Here is a 17126-nt window from a genome sequence, read left to right on the forward strand (position 1 = left end):
TGAAACCACACTAAACAACCCTGTCATAAACATGTGCCATATAGTGAAACCACACTAAACAACACTGTCATGAACATGTGCCATATAGTGAAACCACACTAAACAACACTGTCATAAACATGTGCCATATAGTGAAACCACACTAAACAACACTGTCATAAACATGTGCCATATAGTGAAACCACACTAAACAACACTGTCATAAACATGTGTCATATAGTGAAACCACACTAAACAACACTGTCATAAACATGTGCCATATAGTGAAACCACACTAAACAACACTGTCATAAACATGTGCCATATAGTGAAACCACACTAAACAACCCTGTCATAAACATGTGCCATATAGTGAAACCACACTAAACAACACTGTCATGAACATGTGCCATATAGTGAAACCACACTAAACAACACTGTCATAAACATGTGCCATATAGTGAAACCACACTAAACAACACTGTCATAAACATGTGCCATATAGTGAAACCACACTAAACAACACTGTCATAAACATGTGTCATATAGTGAAACCACACTAAACAACACTGTCATAAACATGTGCCATATAGTGAAACCACACTAAACAACACTGTCATAAACATGTGCCATATAGTGAAACCACACTAAACAACACTGTCATAAACATGTGCCATATAGTGAAACCACACTAAACAACACTGTCATAAACATGTGCCATATAGTGAAACCAATTTAAGAGATGGTTTGATGTCAATAAATTATCATTAGATGTAAAAAAAAACAACAACAAAGTTTGTTTTTTTGCAAGAGGAAAAGGGAGGAAACCATCAAACTATAAATCGATAGAATTGATATTGAAAGGATTTCTGAACTTCGATTTTTAGGAGTGATACTGGTACGGAAAAAGATGTGTAAAAGTATTAATTAAATAAGGTAGAAATATGTGTTAGATTATTGGACAATGCTTATATTGTATAGTGCACTTATATCGCCATGTATCAGCTACTGTGTGGAAGCCTGGGGGAACACATATAAGAGTAACCCACTAAAATAACCTACTAACCCACCAGTGCCTCCATGGATGTTCCCTCCAAGAACTACTCACCCCCAAATCCTCCACACGACACCTCCGCTCCAAACAGGCCAACCTCCTCCAACCTCCAAGGACAAAGCTACGAACTATGGGAGACCGGGCTTTCTGCTGCGTTGCTCCAGGTCTGTGGAACTATCTCCCTGACCACCTGAGGGCACCACAGACTGTGGATGCTTTTAAAAAAAGGCTTAAAAACCCATTCTTTAAAAAAAAAAAAAAAAAAAACTTTTTATAGATACATCCATACTAGTTATGATGTTGTAGTTTTTATTTGTATTATTATTATTATTATTATTATTTTTAATACACTGTAGAACTTTCAGGTTGTTTGCTTAATATAAAGTGCTTTTTACAAATAACATATATAATTATTAGTAGTAGTAACAAAGGCATCGAAGCAACTACAGAAAATAACTATAAGGATTATTCATAAAGTAGATTATCTAGAACACACTAACATATTATTTATTTATTTTGCTTCATTGAAACTACAGGAGATAGTAAAGTTACGGACATGATGTGTTATGTTTAAGGGTAAAATTAAAAACATTGCCAGCAAATTTACAAAAAAAAATCAATCAATGTTTATTTACATAGCCCTAAATCACAAGTGTCTAAAAGGGCTGCAAAAGCCACAACGACATCCGCGGTACAGAGCTCACATAAGGGCAAGGAAAAACTCACCCCTGTGGGACGTCGGTGACAATGACTATGAGAAAAATGTTTGACATCACTCCTGAGACCGAAGAGCATGGAAGAAAGGGTCATTTCAAACATCAGTATTCAAGGACAACTCTAAAACAAAACAAAATAAATAAAATATCATTACAGTGGATGTCAGGTATCGATCCACCCATGGCTTTTGTTTACATTGTTTACGCCTGCAGGGATGATACTTGTGTAACCTATTTTTATGGGCTTGCCTCTTTTTGATGTTAAAGGCCTAATGAAAGCCACTACTACCGACCACGCAGTCTGATAGTTTATATATCAATGATGAAATATTAACATTGCAACACATGTCAATACGGTCGGGTTAACTTACTGTAGTGCAATTTTTAAATTTTGCGCCGAAAAATCCTGCTAAAAATGTCTCGGCATCGTGCCCAGCTATTAAGTCGTCTCTTTTCATTGCATAATTCCACAGTATTCTGGACATCTGTGTTGCTGAATCTTTTGCAATTTGTTCAATGGAGACATCAAAGAAGAAAGCTGTAGGTGGGAAGCGGTGTATTGCGGCCGCCTTTAGCAACACAAACACAGCCGGTGTTTCATTGTTTACATTCCCGAAAGATGACAGTCAAGCTTTACTATGAAACAGAGATGTCAAGCGAACACGGTTGGATTGGACCACACACACAAAGTACAGTGTACTATGCAGTGATCATTTCGAAAAAATAAATAACATTTTACCATTACGTATTTTGAAGGCGATCTATGTCGTGTGCTAGCTACTCCAGCATCAATATCAGCAGCGTCCTCCTGACCGTCATCGTCAGCGTTGGGTTCAAAGCGGTATGGCTCTATCCCTTGTTGCGGTTGGGCCTGGCCTAGTGGTCCTGCCACCCCCACGGCTGCCACGGTGCCTCTCACAGCATCTTCCGTATCTGAATCGCTCCCACTGCCCTCTAGTCCTTTTTTTTTTATTCATTTATTTTTATTTTTTTGTCCTTCACTCTCACTTTCCTCATCCACGAATATTTCGTGCTCGCTCAAATTAATGGGGAAATTGTCGCTTTCTCGGTCCGAATCGCTCTGGCTGTTGGTGGCCATGATTATGAACAATGTTCGGATGTGAGGAGCTCCACAATTTGTGACATCACGCGCATATCGTCCGCTACTTCCGGTACAGGCAAGGCTTTTTTTTTATCAGCGACCAAAAGTTGCGAACTTTATCGTGGATGTTCTCTACTAAATCCTTTCAGCAAAAATATGGCAATATGGCGAAATGATCAAGTATGACACATAGAATGGACCTGCTATCCCCGTTTAAATAAGAAAATCTCATTTCAGTAGGCCTTTAAAGGCCTACTGAAAGCCACTACTAGCGACCACGCAGTCTGATAGTTTATATATCAATGATGAAATATTAACATTGCAACACATGCCGATACGGCCAGTTTAGTTTTTTAAATGACAATTTTAAATTTCTCGTGGAGTTTCCTGTTGAAAACATCGCGGAATGATGACGCGTGTTTGTGACGTTATTGGTTGGAGGGGACATATTAGCCCAGCACCACTTAGGGCTAAAAGTCGTCTCTTTTCATCGCATTATTACACAGTATTTTGGACATCAGTGTTGCTGAATCTTTTGCAATTTGTTCAATTAATAATGGAGACGTCAAAGTAGAAAGATGGAGGTTGGAAGCTTTTAGCCTTTAGCCACACAAACACACAGTTTAAAATTACCGGAGGTGAAGCTTTACTATGGATCAGAGCGGTCAAGCGAACATGGATCCCGACTACATGTCGACCGGCAGTTTTCGGTGAGAAAATTGTGGAAATAAGTCACCTCTTACCGGAGATCAGCGGAGCTCGTGTTCTGCTGCAGCTTCGTGACTTCCCTCAGAGACTGGCGTCAACACACCCGTGGACACACCCCTCCGACTATCAGGTACTATTTGACTTACTAAAACACTAGCAAAACAATAGAAAGATAAGGGATTTGTGGGTTCTTCCGAGGATGTTGTAGTCGTAATGATTTGTGCAGTCCTTTGAGACATTTGTGATTTGGGGCTATATAAATAAACATTGATTGATTGATTGATTGATTTCCCAGAATTATCCTAGTAAATGTGTCTAAAAACATCTGAATCGCTCCCAATGCAATCGCCTTTTTTTTTTCTTTCTTCTGGTCCTTCACTCTCGCCTTCCTCATCCACGAATCTTTCATCCTCGCTCAAATTAATGGGGAAATTGTCGCTTTCTCGGTCCGAATTGCTCTGGCTGCTGGTGGCCATCATTGTATACAATGTTCAGATGTGAGGAGCTCCACAACCCGTGACGTCACGCGCACATCGTCTGCTACTTCCGGTACAGGCAAGGCTTTTTTATCAGGGACCAAAAGTTGCGAACTTTATCGTGGATGTTCTCTACTAAATCCTTTCAGCAAAAATATGGCGAAATGATCAAGTATGACACATAGAATGGACCTGCTATCCCCGTTTAAATAAGAAGATCTCATTTCAGTAGGCCTTTAAAGGCCTACTGAAAGCCACTACTACCGACCACACAGTCTGATAGTTTATATATCAATGATGAAATATTAACATTGCAACACATGCCAATACAGCTGGTAAATTACAATTTTAAATTTCCCGCGGAGTCTCCTGTTGAAAACGTCGCGGAATGATGACGCGTGTTTGCGACGTTATTGGTTGGAGGGACATATTAGCTCAGCACCACTTACGGCTAAAAGTCGTCTCTTTTCATCGCATAATTACACAGTATTTTGGACATCGCATAATTACACAGTATTTTGGACATCTGTGTGGCTGAATCTTTTACTACTAAATCCTTTCAGCAAAAATATGGCAATATCGCGAAATGATCAAGTATGACACACAGAATGGACCTGCTATCCCCGTTTAAATAAGAAAATCACATTTCAGTAGGCCTTTAAGTTCCTGTTATAAGCTGGTACACAGTATATGCCTTGAGCTCTTATTGTGAAGGTGCGAAGAGCGGAAGTGACGACACGTCATAATGTAACCGAGAGTTTATATATGTCGCCTAAAGTAGTATAAAACTACAAAATAACAAACACGGAGGCTCCAGTTTTTACACGACGACCACTTTATTCCAAAAAACCTCCGCTTTACTACAGCCTGTCACCACTTCCGCTCGTCGCCAGGATTGGTGATTTAGAAGTAGCTCGGCTAAACGTTAGCCGCTAGCCAGCTAGCCACGTCTTAAAATAAAACACCTCCTCCTGAGGGCGTTTCAGTGTTATAACTTCACCTTTTTTTTTTCTTTTTTTTTTCAAGCCAAAATGCGTCCGTTCTCCCTTTTTTTGTCGACACAGTCTGCTTGTAAGTACTCCGAGATATTAATTATTAATTAAATTTATATACGCAAATAAAATATATATCTATATATATATATAATGGCGCGACCGTCACCCTTCCTTATTATGTTATATATATATATATATATATATATATATATATTATTGTTTTATTTTTTTAAATATATTATTTGACAAGCTCCCTCTTTTCAGCCTGTACGTCATCCCTGAGGAGGTCACGTGACACCCGTGACGTAGACGCGCCGTAGCCCCCTCATATGAGGAGGTGGCGCCCAGATGTGTGGAGCAGTGGCCAGACCAGACTAGACCAGACCAGACCACAGTCAGACCAAAGAGGAGGATGATGATGAAGTGCTGGGTGTGGAGCATGGCGTGCAGCGCCCCCTTGCTGCTGCTGCAGGCGTTGGCCACCTACCAGGGGTCACCCGGCAGGAGCTTCGCACAGACCAGGGGCCACGGACACGCGCCCACCAGGACCCTCGACCTCGCAAGTACGTGAGACCAAGTTAGACTCGGGTTGGAAATTATTTAGAAAATATTGCACTTGATCTATCATTACGGCAGTGTTTTTCAACCACCGTGCCGTGGGAGATGATCTATTTCAGGGGTCACCAGGTAGCCCGTAAGGACCAGATGAGTCGCCCGCTGGCCTGTTCTAAAAATAGCTCAAATAGCAGCACTTACCAGTGAGCTGCCTGTATTTTTTAAACTGTATTTATTTACTAGCAAGCTGGTCTGGCTTTGCTCAACATTTTTAATTCTAAGAGAGACAAAACTCAAAAAGAATTAGAAAATCCAAGAAAACATTTTAAAGACTTGGTCTTCACTTGTTTAAATAAACTCATTTATTTTTTTACTTTGCTTCTTACAACTTTCAAAAAGACAATTTTAGAGAAAAAATACAACCTTAAAAATGATTTTAGGATTTTTAAACACATATACCTTTTTACCTTTTAAATTCCTTCCTCTTCTTTCCTGACAATTTAAATCAATGTTCAAGTAAAACAAATTTTTTATTGAAAAGAATAATAAATACATTTTAATTTAACTCATTTAAGCTTCTGTTTTTTTGAAACAAAGAATATTTGTGAAATATTTCATCAAACTTATTATGATTGAAATTCTAAACAATTATTCTGGCAATTCTAGAAAATCTGTACAATCAAATTTAAATCTTATTTAAAAGTATTTTGAATTTCTTTTAAAATGTTTGTCCTGGAAAATCTAGAAGAAATAATGATTGGTCTTTGTTAGAAATATAGCTTGGTCCAATTTTTTATATATTCTAACAAAGTGCAGATTGGATTTTAACCTATTTAAAACATGTCATCAAAATTATAAAATTAATATTAATCAGGAAAAATTACTAATGATGTTCCATAAATTATTTTTAAATTTTTTTCAAAAAGATTCGAATTAGCTCGTTTTTCTTTTCTTTTTTTCGGTTGATTTTGAACTTCAAAGAGTCGAAACTGAAGATAAACTATGTTTCAAAATTTAATTTTCATTTTTTCCTGTTTTCTCCTCTTTTAAACTGTTCAATTAAGTCTTTTTTCATCATTTATTCTCTACAAAAAAAAACTTCCGTAAAAGGAAAAAAAATGTACGACGGAATGACAGACAGAAATACCCATTTATATATATATATATATATATTTGGATTTATTTATTAAAGGTAAATTGAGCAAATTGGTTATTTCTGGCAATTTATTTAAGTGTGTATCAAACTGGTAGCCCTTCGCATTAATCAGTACCCAAGAAGTAGCTCTTGGTTTCAAAAAGGTTGGTGACCCCTGATCTAATTTCACCTATTCTGGCTATGCACAACAAAACGGAACTGGCTATAAAGTAAACAAAAACAGAATGCTGGACGACAGCAAAAACTTAATGTTGAGCAAAGACAGTGTACATCCGAACATGACATGACTATCGGCAATGTCCCCACAAAGAAGGATAAAAGCAACTGAAATATTCTTGATTGCTAAAACAAAGCAGGTGTGGGGAATAGGAGTCAAGGAAGACATGAAATATGACACTTTATTATACCATTCAAAGGTTATCTATTTAATGCTTTACAGTACACAAATGTACTACACTACACTGTATTAGTCTGTATTCTCACTGTACTATGATGCTGAAACTATACCGAATGTGTCTGAAACTGGTACTATACTACACATATTGTGTACTATATATGTGTGTCTAAAATCTTACTATTCTAAAACCTTACTGTACAATATTGCATTATAATGTAAATATTTGCCTAAAATCTTACTGTACTATACACTATACTATATATGTGTGTATAAAATCTTGCTATTCTAAAATTTTATTGTACTATATTACACTATAATATAAATATTTGCCTAAAATCTTACTGTACTATACATGTGTGTGTAAAATCTTACTATTCTATAACGTTACTGTACTATATTACGCTGTACTCCAAACATGTGCCTACAATCTTACTGTACTATACACACGTGTCTGAAATCTTACTATTCTATATACTGTACATCTAAAACATTACTGTACTATAAATATTTGCCTATAATCTTACTGTACTATATACTATACATGTGTCTAAAATTATACTATACTATACTATACTATACAGGTGTCTAAAATTATACTATACTATACTATAATATGCATGTGTCTATAATAATATTATACAAAACTATACATGTGTCTAAAAGCATACTATACTATAATGCTTCTAAAATTATACTTTACTATACTATACATGTGCCTAAAATCATACTATACTGTACTGTGTTTAAAATCATACTATACTACACGTGTCAAAAGCATACTATACTATATTATGCATGTGTCTAAAAAAAAAAATCCTACTACACTATAGTATACTTGTGTCTAAAATCATACTATACTATACTATACATGTGTCTAAAATCATACTATACTATACATGTGTCTAAAATCATACTATACTATACATGTGTCTAAAATCATACTATACTATATTATACATGTGTAAAAAAAAAATCATACTACACTATAGTATACTTGTGTCTAAAATCATACTATACTATACATGTGTCTAAAATCATACTATACTATATTATAAATGTGTGTAAAAAAAATAAATCATACTACACTATAGTATACTTGTGTCTAAAACCATACTATACTATACATGTGTCTAAAATCATACTATACTATACTACACTATACATGTGTCCATAATCATATTATACTATACTGTAGTATACTATACGATACTTGTGTCTTTAATCATGTTATACTATACATGTGTCAAAAAACATACTATACTATACATGTCTAAAATCATACTATACTATACATGTGTCTAAAATCATACTATACTATACATGTGTCTAAAATCATACTATACTATACTATACATGTGTCCATAATCATATTATACTATACTGTAGTATACTATACGATACTTGTGTCTTTAATCATGTTATACTATACATGTGTCAAAAAACATACTATACTATACATGTGTCTAAAATCATACTTTACTATACTATACGACACTATACATGTGTCCATAATCATCTTATACTATACTGTAGTATACTATACGATACTTGTCTTTAATCATGTTATACTATACATGTGTCAAAAAACATACTATACTATACATGTCTAAAATCATACTATACTATACATGTGTCTAAAATCATAATATACTATACATGTGTCTAAAATCATACTATACTATACATGTGTCTAAAATCATACTATACTATACATGTGTCTAAAATCATACTATACTATATTATACATGTGTAAAAAAAAAATCATACTACACTATAGTATACTTGTGTCTAAAACCATACTATACTATACATGTGTCTAAAATCATATTATACTATACTGTAGTATACTATACGATACATATGTCTTTAATCATGTTATACTATACATGTGTCAAAAAACATACCATACTATACATGTGTCTAAAATCATACTATACTATACATGTGTCTAAAATCATACTATACTATATTATACATGTGTAAAAAAAAAATCATACTACACTATAGTATACTTGTGTCTAAAATCATACTATACTATACATGTGTCTAAAATCATACTATACTATATTATACATGTGTGTAAAAATAAATAAATCATACTACACTATAGTATACTTGTGTCTAAAACCATACTATACTATACATGTGTCTAAAATCATACTATACTATACTGCACTATACATGTGTCCATAATCATATTATACTATACTGTAGTATACTATACGATACTTGTGTCTTTAATCATGTTACACTATACATGTGTCAAAAAACATACTATACTATACATGTGTCTAAAATCATACTTTACTATACTATACGACACTATACATGTGTCCATAATCATCTTATACTATACTGTAGTATACTATACGATACTTGTGTCTTTAATCATGTTATACTATACATGTGTCAAAAAACATACTATACTATACATGTCTAAAATCATACTATGCTATACATGTGTCTAAAATCATACTATACTATACATGTGTCTAAAATCATACTATACTATACATGTGTCTAAAATCATACTATACTATACATGTGTCTAAAATCATACTATACTATACATGTGTCTAAAATCATACTATACTATACATGTGTCTAAAATCATACTATACTATACATGTGTCTAAAATCATACTATACTATACTACACTATACATGTGTCCATAATCATATTATACTATACTGTAGTATACTATACGATACTTGTGTCTTTAATCATGTTATACTATACATGTTTCAAAAAACATACTATCCTATACATGTGTCTAAAATCATACTTTACTATACTATACTATACTACACTATACATGTGTCCATAATCATCTTATACTATACTGTAGTATACCATACTATACATGAGTCTAAAATCATACTATACTACACTATACATATGTCTATAATCATATTATACTATACTGTAGTATACTATACTATACTGTACATGTGTCTTTTATCATATTATACTATTCATGTGTCTAAAATCATACTATACTATACTACACTATACATATGTCTATAATCATATTATACTATACTGTAGTATACTATACTATACTGTACATGTGTCTTTAATCATATTATACTATACATGTGTCTAAAATCATACTATACTATACATGTGTCTGAAAAAAAATCATACTGTACTGTGCTTAAAATCATACTATACTATACTATACTACACATGTCTAAAATCATACTTCACTAAACTATAAATGTGTCTAAAATCATACTATACTATACATGTATCTAAAATCTTACTATGATATTCTCTATGCCGCTGAAACCTTACTGTCCTCCATTATACGACATTACACAATAAATATTGCCTAAAATCTTATTGTATCTTGTTGTAATATACTACATACTGTAATAGTATAAATATCGCCAAAAATCTGATTGTACTATATACTGCACTATACTATACATGTGGCTAAAATCTTAGTATACTTTAAATGTATCCCAAAGCCAACTTTACAATACTATACTCCACAATAGTAAGTATTTAAAATAAAATCTTACAACACTACAAATGCATCTAAACCATACTTTATTAGACCATACTGTACTGTACTATACTATACTATACTATACTATACATTTGTGTCTGGAATCCTACTGTCCTATACAATACTGTAAAAGTCTGAAAATGAATTATAACTTTTGTTCACATGACTGTACAGTATCAGCATCATACAATGAATACATGTTGGCATTAAAAGTGCAATATTTTCATATATATATATATATGATTAAATATGTATAACGTAGCATAAAATGATAAAAGTGAAGTCCTTTGTATACGTTCCACTTTCATACTTGATGTTTTGTAAGTATATCTTCACGGAAGATTAGATCACTGATGTTAAACCCAGACTGTAAGAAGTATGACTTGTGCACGGCATGACATCTACTGTACTTTTCCCGGCAGTCCAATGAAAGGCATATCTACCAATTCTGTGACTTTTTCCAACCAAAACAAAACAAAAATTACTTAACCGTATCTGTACAGTACGTGCTTTTCACTGGACAGCCACATTTGGACTTGATGCAAACAACATCTTGTACACTCCTTATTCCAACTAATGGTCGCCAATGAAAAAGTCTTAGGCCACCTTTAGCAAGGCATTATATATTTGCTGAAAAAGTCATAGTGGTGACCTAAAACTTTTGCACAGTACTGTATGTCATATATGTCATTACATGTTACTAAAGCCTTGTTTTCACCAAATAGAACCCTTTGGTCCACATACTGGTACGCATTTTTACACTAAAAGGCACCAAAATATCTATTTCCTATTATCGCACTATTTTTAGTATCGTTTTGGTATTGGGTCGAATTTGATCTAAACTGAAACATGGCTAAAAGTTGAAGGACAGGATTACACCAAACAGTTCGGTTCACTCATGTTCGTAAAAATGTACATCGTAAAAGGTCCCAAAATCATAACCTGCCGAAATCTTGTCAAGTTTTAAAGCAACATTAAAACAACGCTGAGAAGTTGTTGGATTAGGTCCTGACGTCGAGCAACTCAAACTTAACGTTGAAACAACATGCTTTTTGCCGACATTTAATCAATGTCGGGTTCTGACGTTGATTTGACCGTTGACTTTTGGTCATTTTCCAATCCAATCCACTTTATTTGTATAGCACATTTAAACAACATAAATGTTTCCATAGGGCTGCACAACAATATTAAAAACAATATATTCAAATACCGTTGGAATTTGGTAATTTTCCAACCAATATTCTAAAACACAAATACAACGTTGAAACAACATGCTTTTTGCCGACGTTTAATGAATGTTGGGATCAGACGTTGATTCAAATATCATCCTTAGCTCCACCAGTGATTGAATAAAAAAATAAAACCAATATAAAAATAATATAAAAATAAATATGATTAAAAAAGATTTTAAAGAGTAAAACCAATTAAAACCATAAATGGAAATCAAAATTTTAAAACATTTCCAACCAATATTTTACAACACAAATGCAACGTTGAAACAACATGCTTTTTGCGACGTTTAATCAATATTGGGATCTGACGTTGATTTGACCTTTGACTTTTGGTCATTTTCCAACCAATATTCCACAACACAAATACGTTAAAACAGCATCCTTTTTGATGACGTTTAATCAATGTCGGGATCTGACGTTGATTTGACCGTTGATTTTGACGACGTTTAATCAATGTTGTGTCCTGACGTTGATTTTACCGTTGCATTGTGGTAATTTTCCGACCAATATTCTACATCGCAAACATAAAGTTGAAATAACGTGCTTTTTGCCGACGTTTAATCAATGTGGGGATCTGACGTTGATCACTGATGACTTTTGATCATTTTTTACCAATATTTCTACGTCACAAATACGTTGAAACAACATGCTTTTTGACAACATTTAATCAATGTTGGGTTCCGACGTTGATTTGACCATTGACTTTTGTTCATTTCCCAACCAATATTCTACATCGCAAACATAAAGTTGAAACAACATGCTTTTTGCTGACGTTTAATGAATGTGGGGATCTGACGTTGATTTGACGTTAAATCAATGTTGGGTTCTGATATTTATTTGACCGTTGACTTTTGGTAATTTCCCAACCGATATTCTACAACACAAATACGTTTGAACAACATGCTTCTTGATAACGTTTAATCAATGTTGGGTTCCGACATTGATTTGACCGATGGAATTAGGTAATTTTCCAACCAATATTCCACAACGCAAATACAACGTTGAAACAACATGCTTTTTGCCGACGTTTAATCAATGTTTGGATCAGACGTTGATTTGACCATTGACTGTTGGTCATTTTCCAACCAAGATTCCAGAACACAAATACAACATTGAAACAACATGCTTTTGATGACGTTAAATCAATGTTGGGTTCTGACGTTGATTAACCATTTAATTTAGGTAATTTTCCAACCAATATTCTACATCACAAATACGTAGAAACAACATGCTTTTTGACGACGTTTAATCAATGTTGGGTTATGACGTTGACTTGACCATTGACTTTTGGTCATTTTCCAACCAATATTCTAAAAAAAAAACCACAACGTTGAAACAACATGCTTTTTGCCGACGTTTAATCAATGTTGGGATCAGACGTTGATTTGACCATTGACTGTTGGTCATTTTCCAACCAATATTCCAGAACACAAATACAACATTGAAACAACATGCTTTTGATGACGTTAAATCAATGTTGGCTTCTGACGTTGATTAAACATTTAATTTAGGTAATTTTCCAACCAATATTCTACATCACAAATACGTAGAAACAACATGCTTTTTGACGACGTTTAATCAATGTTGGGTTATGACGTTGACTTGACCATTGACTTTTGGTCATTTTCCAACCAATATTCTAAAAAAAAAAACACAACGTTGAAACAACATGCTTTTTGCCGACGTTTAATCAATGTTGGGATCAGACGTTGATTTGACCATTGACTGTTGGTCATTTTCCAACCAATATTCCAGAACACAAATACAACATTGAAACAACATGCTTTTGATGACTTTAAATCAATGTTGGGTTCTGACGTTGATTAACCATTTAATTTAGGTAATTTTCCAACCAATATTCTACATCACAAATACGTTGAAACAACATGCTTTTTGACGACGTTTAATCAATGTTGGGTTATGACGTTGACTTGACCATTGACTTTTGGTCATTTTCCAACCAATATTCTGAAACACAAACACAACGTTGAAATAACATGCTTTTTGCCGACGTTTAATCAATGTGGGGATCTGACGTTGATCACTGATGACTTTTGATCGTTTTTTACCAATATTTCTACATCACAAATATGTTGAAACAACATGCTTTTTGACGACGTTTAATCAATGTTGAGTTCTGACATTTATTTGACCATTGACTTTTGGTCATTTCCCAACCAATATTCTACATCGCAAACATAAAGTTGAAACAACATGCTTTTTGCCGACGTTTAATGAATGTGGGGATCTGACGTTGATTTGACGTTAAATCAATGTTGGGTTCTGATATTTATTTGACCGTTGACTTTTGGTAATTTCCCAACCGATATTCTACAACACAAATACGTTGAAACAACATGCTTCTTGATAACGTTTAATCAATGTTGGGTTCCGACATTGATTTGACCGTTGGAATTTGGTAATTTTCCAACCAATATTCTAAAACACAAATACAACGTTGAAACAACATGCTTTTTGCCGACGTTTAATGAATGTTGGGATCAGACGTTGATTTGACCATTGACTGTTGGTCATTTTCCAACCAATATTCCAGAACTCAAATACAACATTGAAAGAACATGCTTTTGATGACGTTAAATAAATGTTGGGTTCTGACTTTGATTAACCATTTAATTTAGGTAATTTTCCAACCAATATTCCACATCACAAATACGTTGAAACAACATGCTTTTTGACGACGTTTAATCAATGTTGAGTTCTGACATTTATTTGACCATTGACTTTTGGTCATTTCCCAACCAATATTCTACAACACAAATACAACGTTAAAACAACATGCTTTTTGACAACATTTCATCAATGCTGGATTCTGACATTAATTTGACCGTTGACTTTTGGTCATTTCCCAACCGATATTGTACAACACAAATACGTTGAAACAACATGCTTTTTGACAACGTTTAATCAGTGTTGGTTTCCGACGTTGATTTGACCATTGGAATTTGGTAATTTTCCAACCAATATTCTACAACACAAATACAACGTTGGAACAACATGCTTTTTTGTGACGTTTAATCAATGTTGGGTTCCAACATTGATTTGACCATTGAATTTTGGTCATTTTCTAACCAATATTCTACAACACAAATACAACGTTGAAACAACTTGCTTTTAGACGACGTTTAATCAATGTCGGGTTCTGGCGATATTTGAGCATTGACTTTTGGTCATTTCCCAACTAATATTCCGCAACACAAATACAATATTGAAACAACATGCTTTTTGACGACACTAAATCAATGTTGGGTTCTGATGTTGATTACATCACAAATACAACGTTGAAACAACATGCTTTTTGACAACGTTTAATCAATGTCGGGTTCTGACGATATTTGACCATTGACTTTTGGTCATTTCCCAACCAAAATTCCACAACACAAACACAACATTAAAACCACACGATTTTTGACCACGTTAAATCAATGTTGGGTTCTGATGTTGATTACGTCACAAATATGTTGAAACAACATGCTTTGTGACAACGTTTAATCAATGTTGTGTCCTGACGTTGATTTGACCATTGAATTTTGGTCTTTTCCCAACCAATATTCTACAACACAAATACAACGTTGAAACAACATGCTATTTGACGACTAATCAATGTCGGGCTCTGACGTTGATTTGACCGTTGACTTTTGGTCATTTCCCAACAGATATTCTACAACACAAATATTGAAATAACATGCTTTTTGACGACGTTTAATCAACGTTATGTCCTGACATTGATTTTACCGTTGCATTGTGGTCATTTCCCAACCAATATTCTACAACAGAAATACAACGTTGAAACAACATGCTTTTTGCCGACGTTTAATCAATGTCGGGCTCTGACGTTGATTTGACCATTGAATTTTGCTCATTTCCCAACCAATATTGTAAAACACAAATACAACGTTGAAACAACATGTTATTTGACAACTAATCAATGTCGGGCTCTGACGTTGATTTGACCGTTGACTTTTGGTCATTTCCCAACCAAAATTCCACAACACAAACACAACATTAAAACCACACGATTTTTGACCACGTTAAATCAATGTTGGGTTCTGATGTTGATTACATCACAAATATGTTGAAACAACATGCTTTTTGACAACGTTTAATCAATGTCGGGTTCTGACGATATTTGACCATTGACTTTCGGTCATTTCCCAACCAAAATTATACAACGCAAACACAACATTAAAACCGCACAATTTTTGACCACGTTAAATCAATGTTGGGTTCTGATGTTGATTACATCACAAATATGTTGAAACAACATGCTTTGTCACAACGTTTAATCAATGTTGTGTCCTGACGTTGATTTGACCATTGAATTTTGGTCTTTTCCCAACCAATATTCTACAACACAAATACAACGTTGAAACAACATGCTATTTGACGACTAATCAATGTCGGGCTCTGACGTTGATTTGACCGTTGACTTTTGGTCATTTCCCAACAGATATTCTACAACACAAATATTGAAATAACATGCTTTTTGACGACGTTTAATCAACGTTATGTCCTGACATTGATTTTACCGTTGCATTGTGGTCATTTCCCAACCAATATTCTACAACAGAAATACAACGTTGAAACAACATGCTTTTTGCCGACGTTTAATCAATGTCGGGCTCTGACGTTGATTTGACCATTGAATTTTGCTCATTTCCCAACCAATATTGTAAAACACAAATACAACGTTGAAACAACATGTTATTTGACAACTAATCAATGTCGGGCTCTGACGTTGATTTGACCGTTGACTTTTGGTCATTTCCCAACCAAAATTCCACAACACAAACACAACATTAAAACCACACGATTTTTGACCACGTTAAATCAATGTTGGGTTCTGATGTTGATTACATCACAAATATGTTGAAACAACATGCTTTTTGACAACGTTTAATCAATGTCGGGTTCTGACGATATTTGACCATTGACTTTCGGTCATTTCCCAACCAAAATTATACAACGCAAACACAACATTAAAACCGCACAATTTTTGACCACGTTAAATCAATGTTGGGTTCTGATGTTGATTACATCACAAATATGTTGAAACAACATGCTTTGTCACAACGTTTAATCAATGTTGTGTCCTGACGTTGATTTGACCATTGAATTTTGGTCTTTTCCCAACCAATATTCTACAACACAAATACAACGTTGAAACAACATGCTATTTGACGACTAATCAATGTCGGGCTCTGACGTTGATTTGACCGTTGA

The 17126-nt window shown here is 34.2% G+C and overlaps 1 protein-coding gene across 2 annotated transcripts in view; it reads left to right on the plus strand.

The window, feature by feature from the left end:
• The first annotated feature begins 1059 nt into the window (after positions 1-1059).
• Positions 1060-17126, plus strand: part of LOC133542397 (matrilin-3-like) — a 41027-nt gene continuing 24960 nt past the window's right edge. The window contains exons 1-2 of one of the 2 annotated variants that reach the window (XM_061886466.1): positions 1060-1197; positions 5295-5593. In XM_061886466.1, the coding sequence (XP_061742450.1) occupies positions 5443-5593 (151 nt within the window). In that variant the 5' untranslated portion in view covers positions 1060-1197; positions 5295-5442. Of the gene's footprint in view, positions 1198-4759; positions 5107-5294; positions 5594-17126 lie in introns of those variants that run through there. The other variant, XM_061886465.1, reaches the window with a different exon arrangement.

This window comes from Nerophis ophidion, linkage group LG24 (assembly GCF_033978795.1).
Source record: "Nerophis ophidion isolate RoL-2023_Sa linkage group LG24, RoL_Noph_v1.0, whole genome shotgun sequence".
NCBI classification, from domain to species: domain Eukaryota; kingdom Metazoa; phylum Chordata; class Actinopteri; order Syngnathiformes; family Syngnathidae; genus Nerophis; species Nerophis ophidion.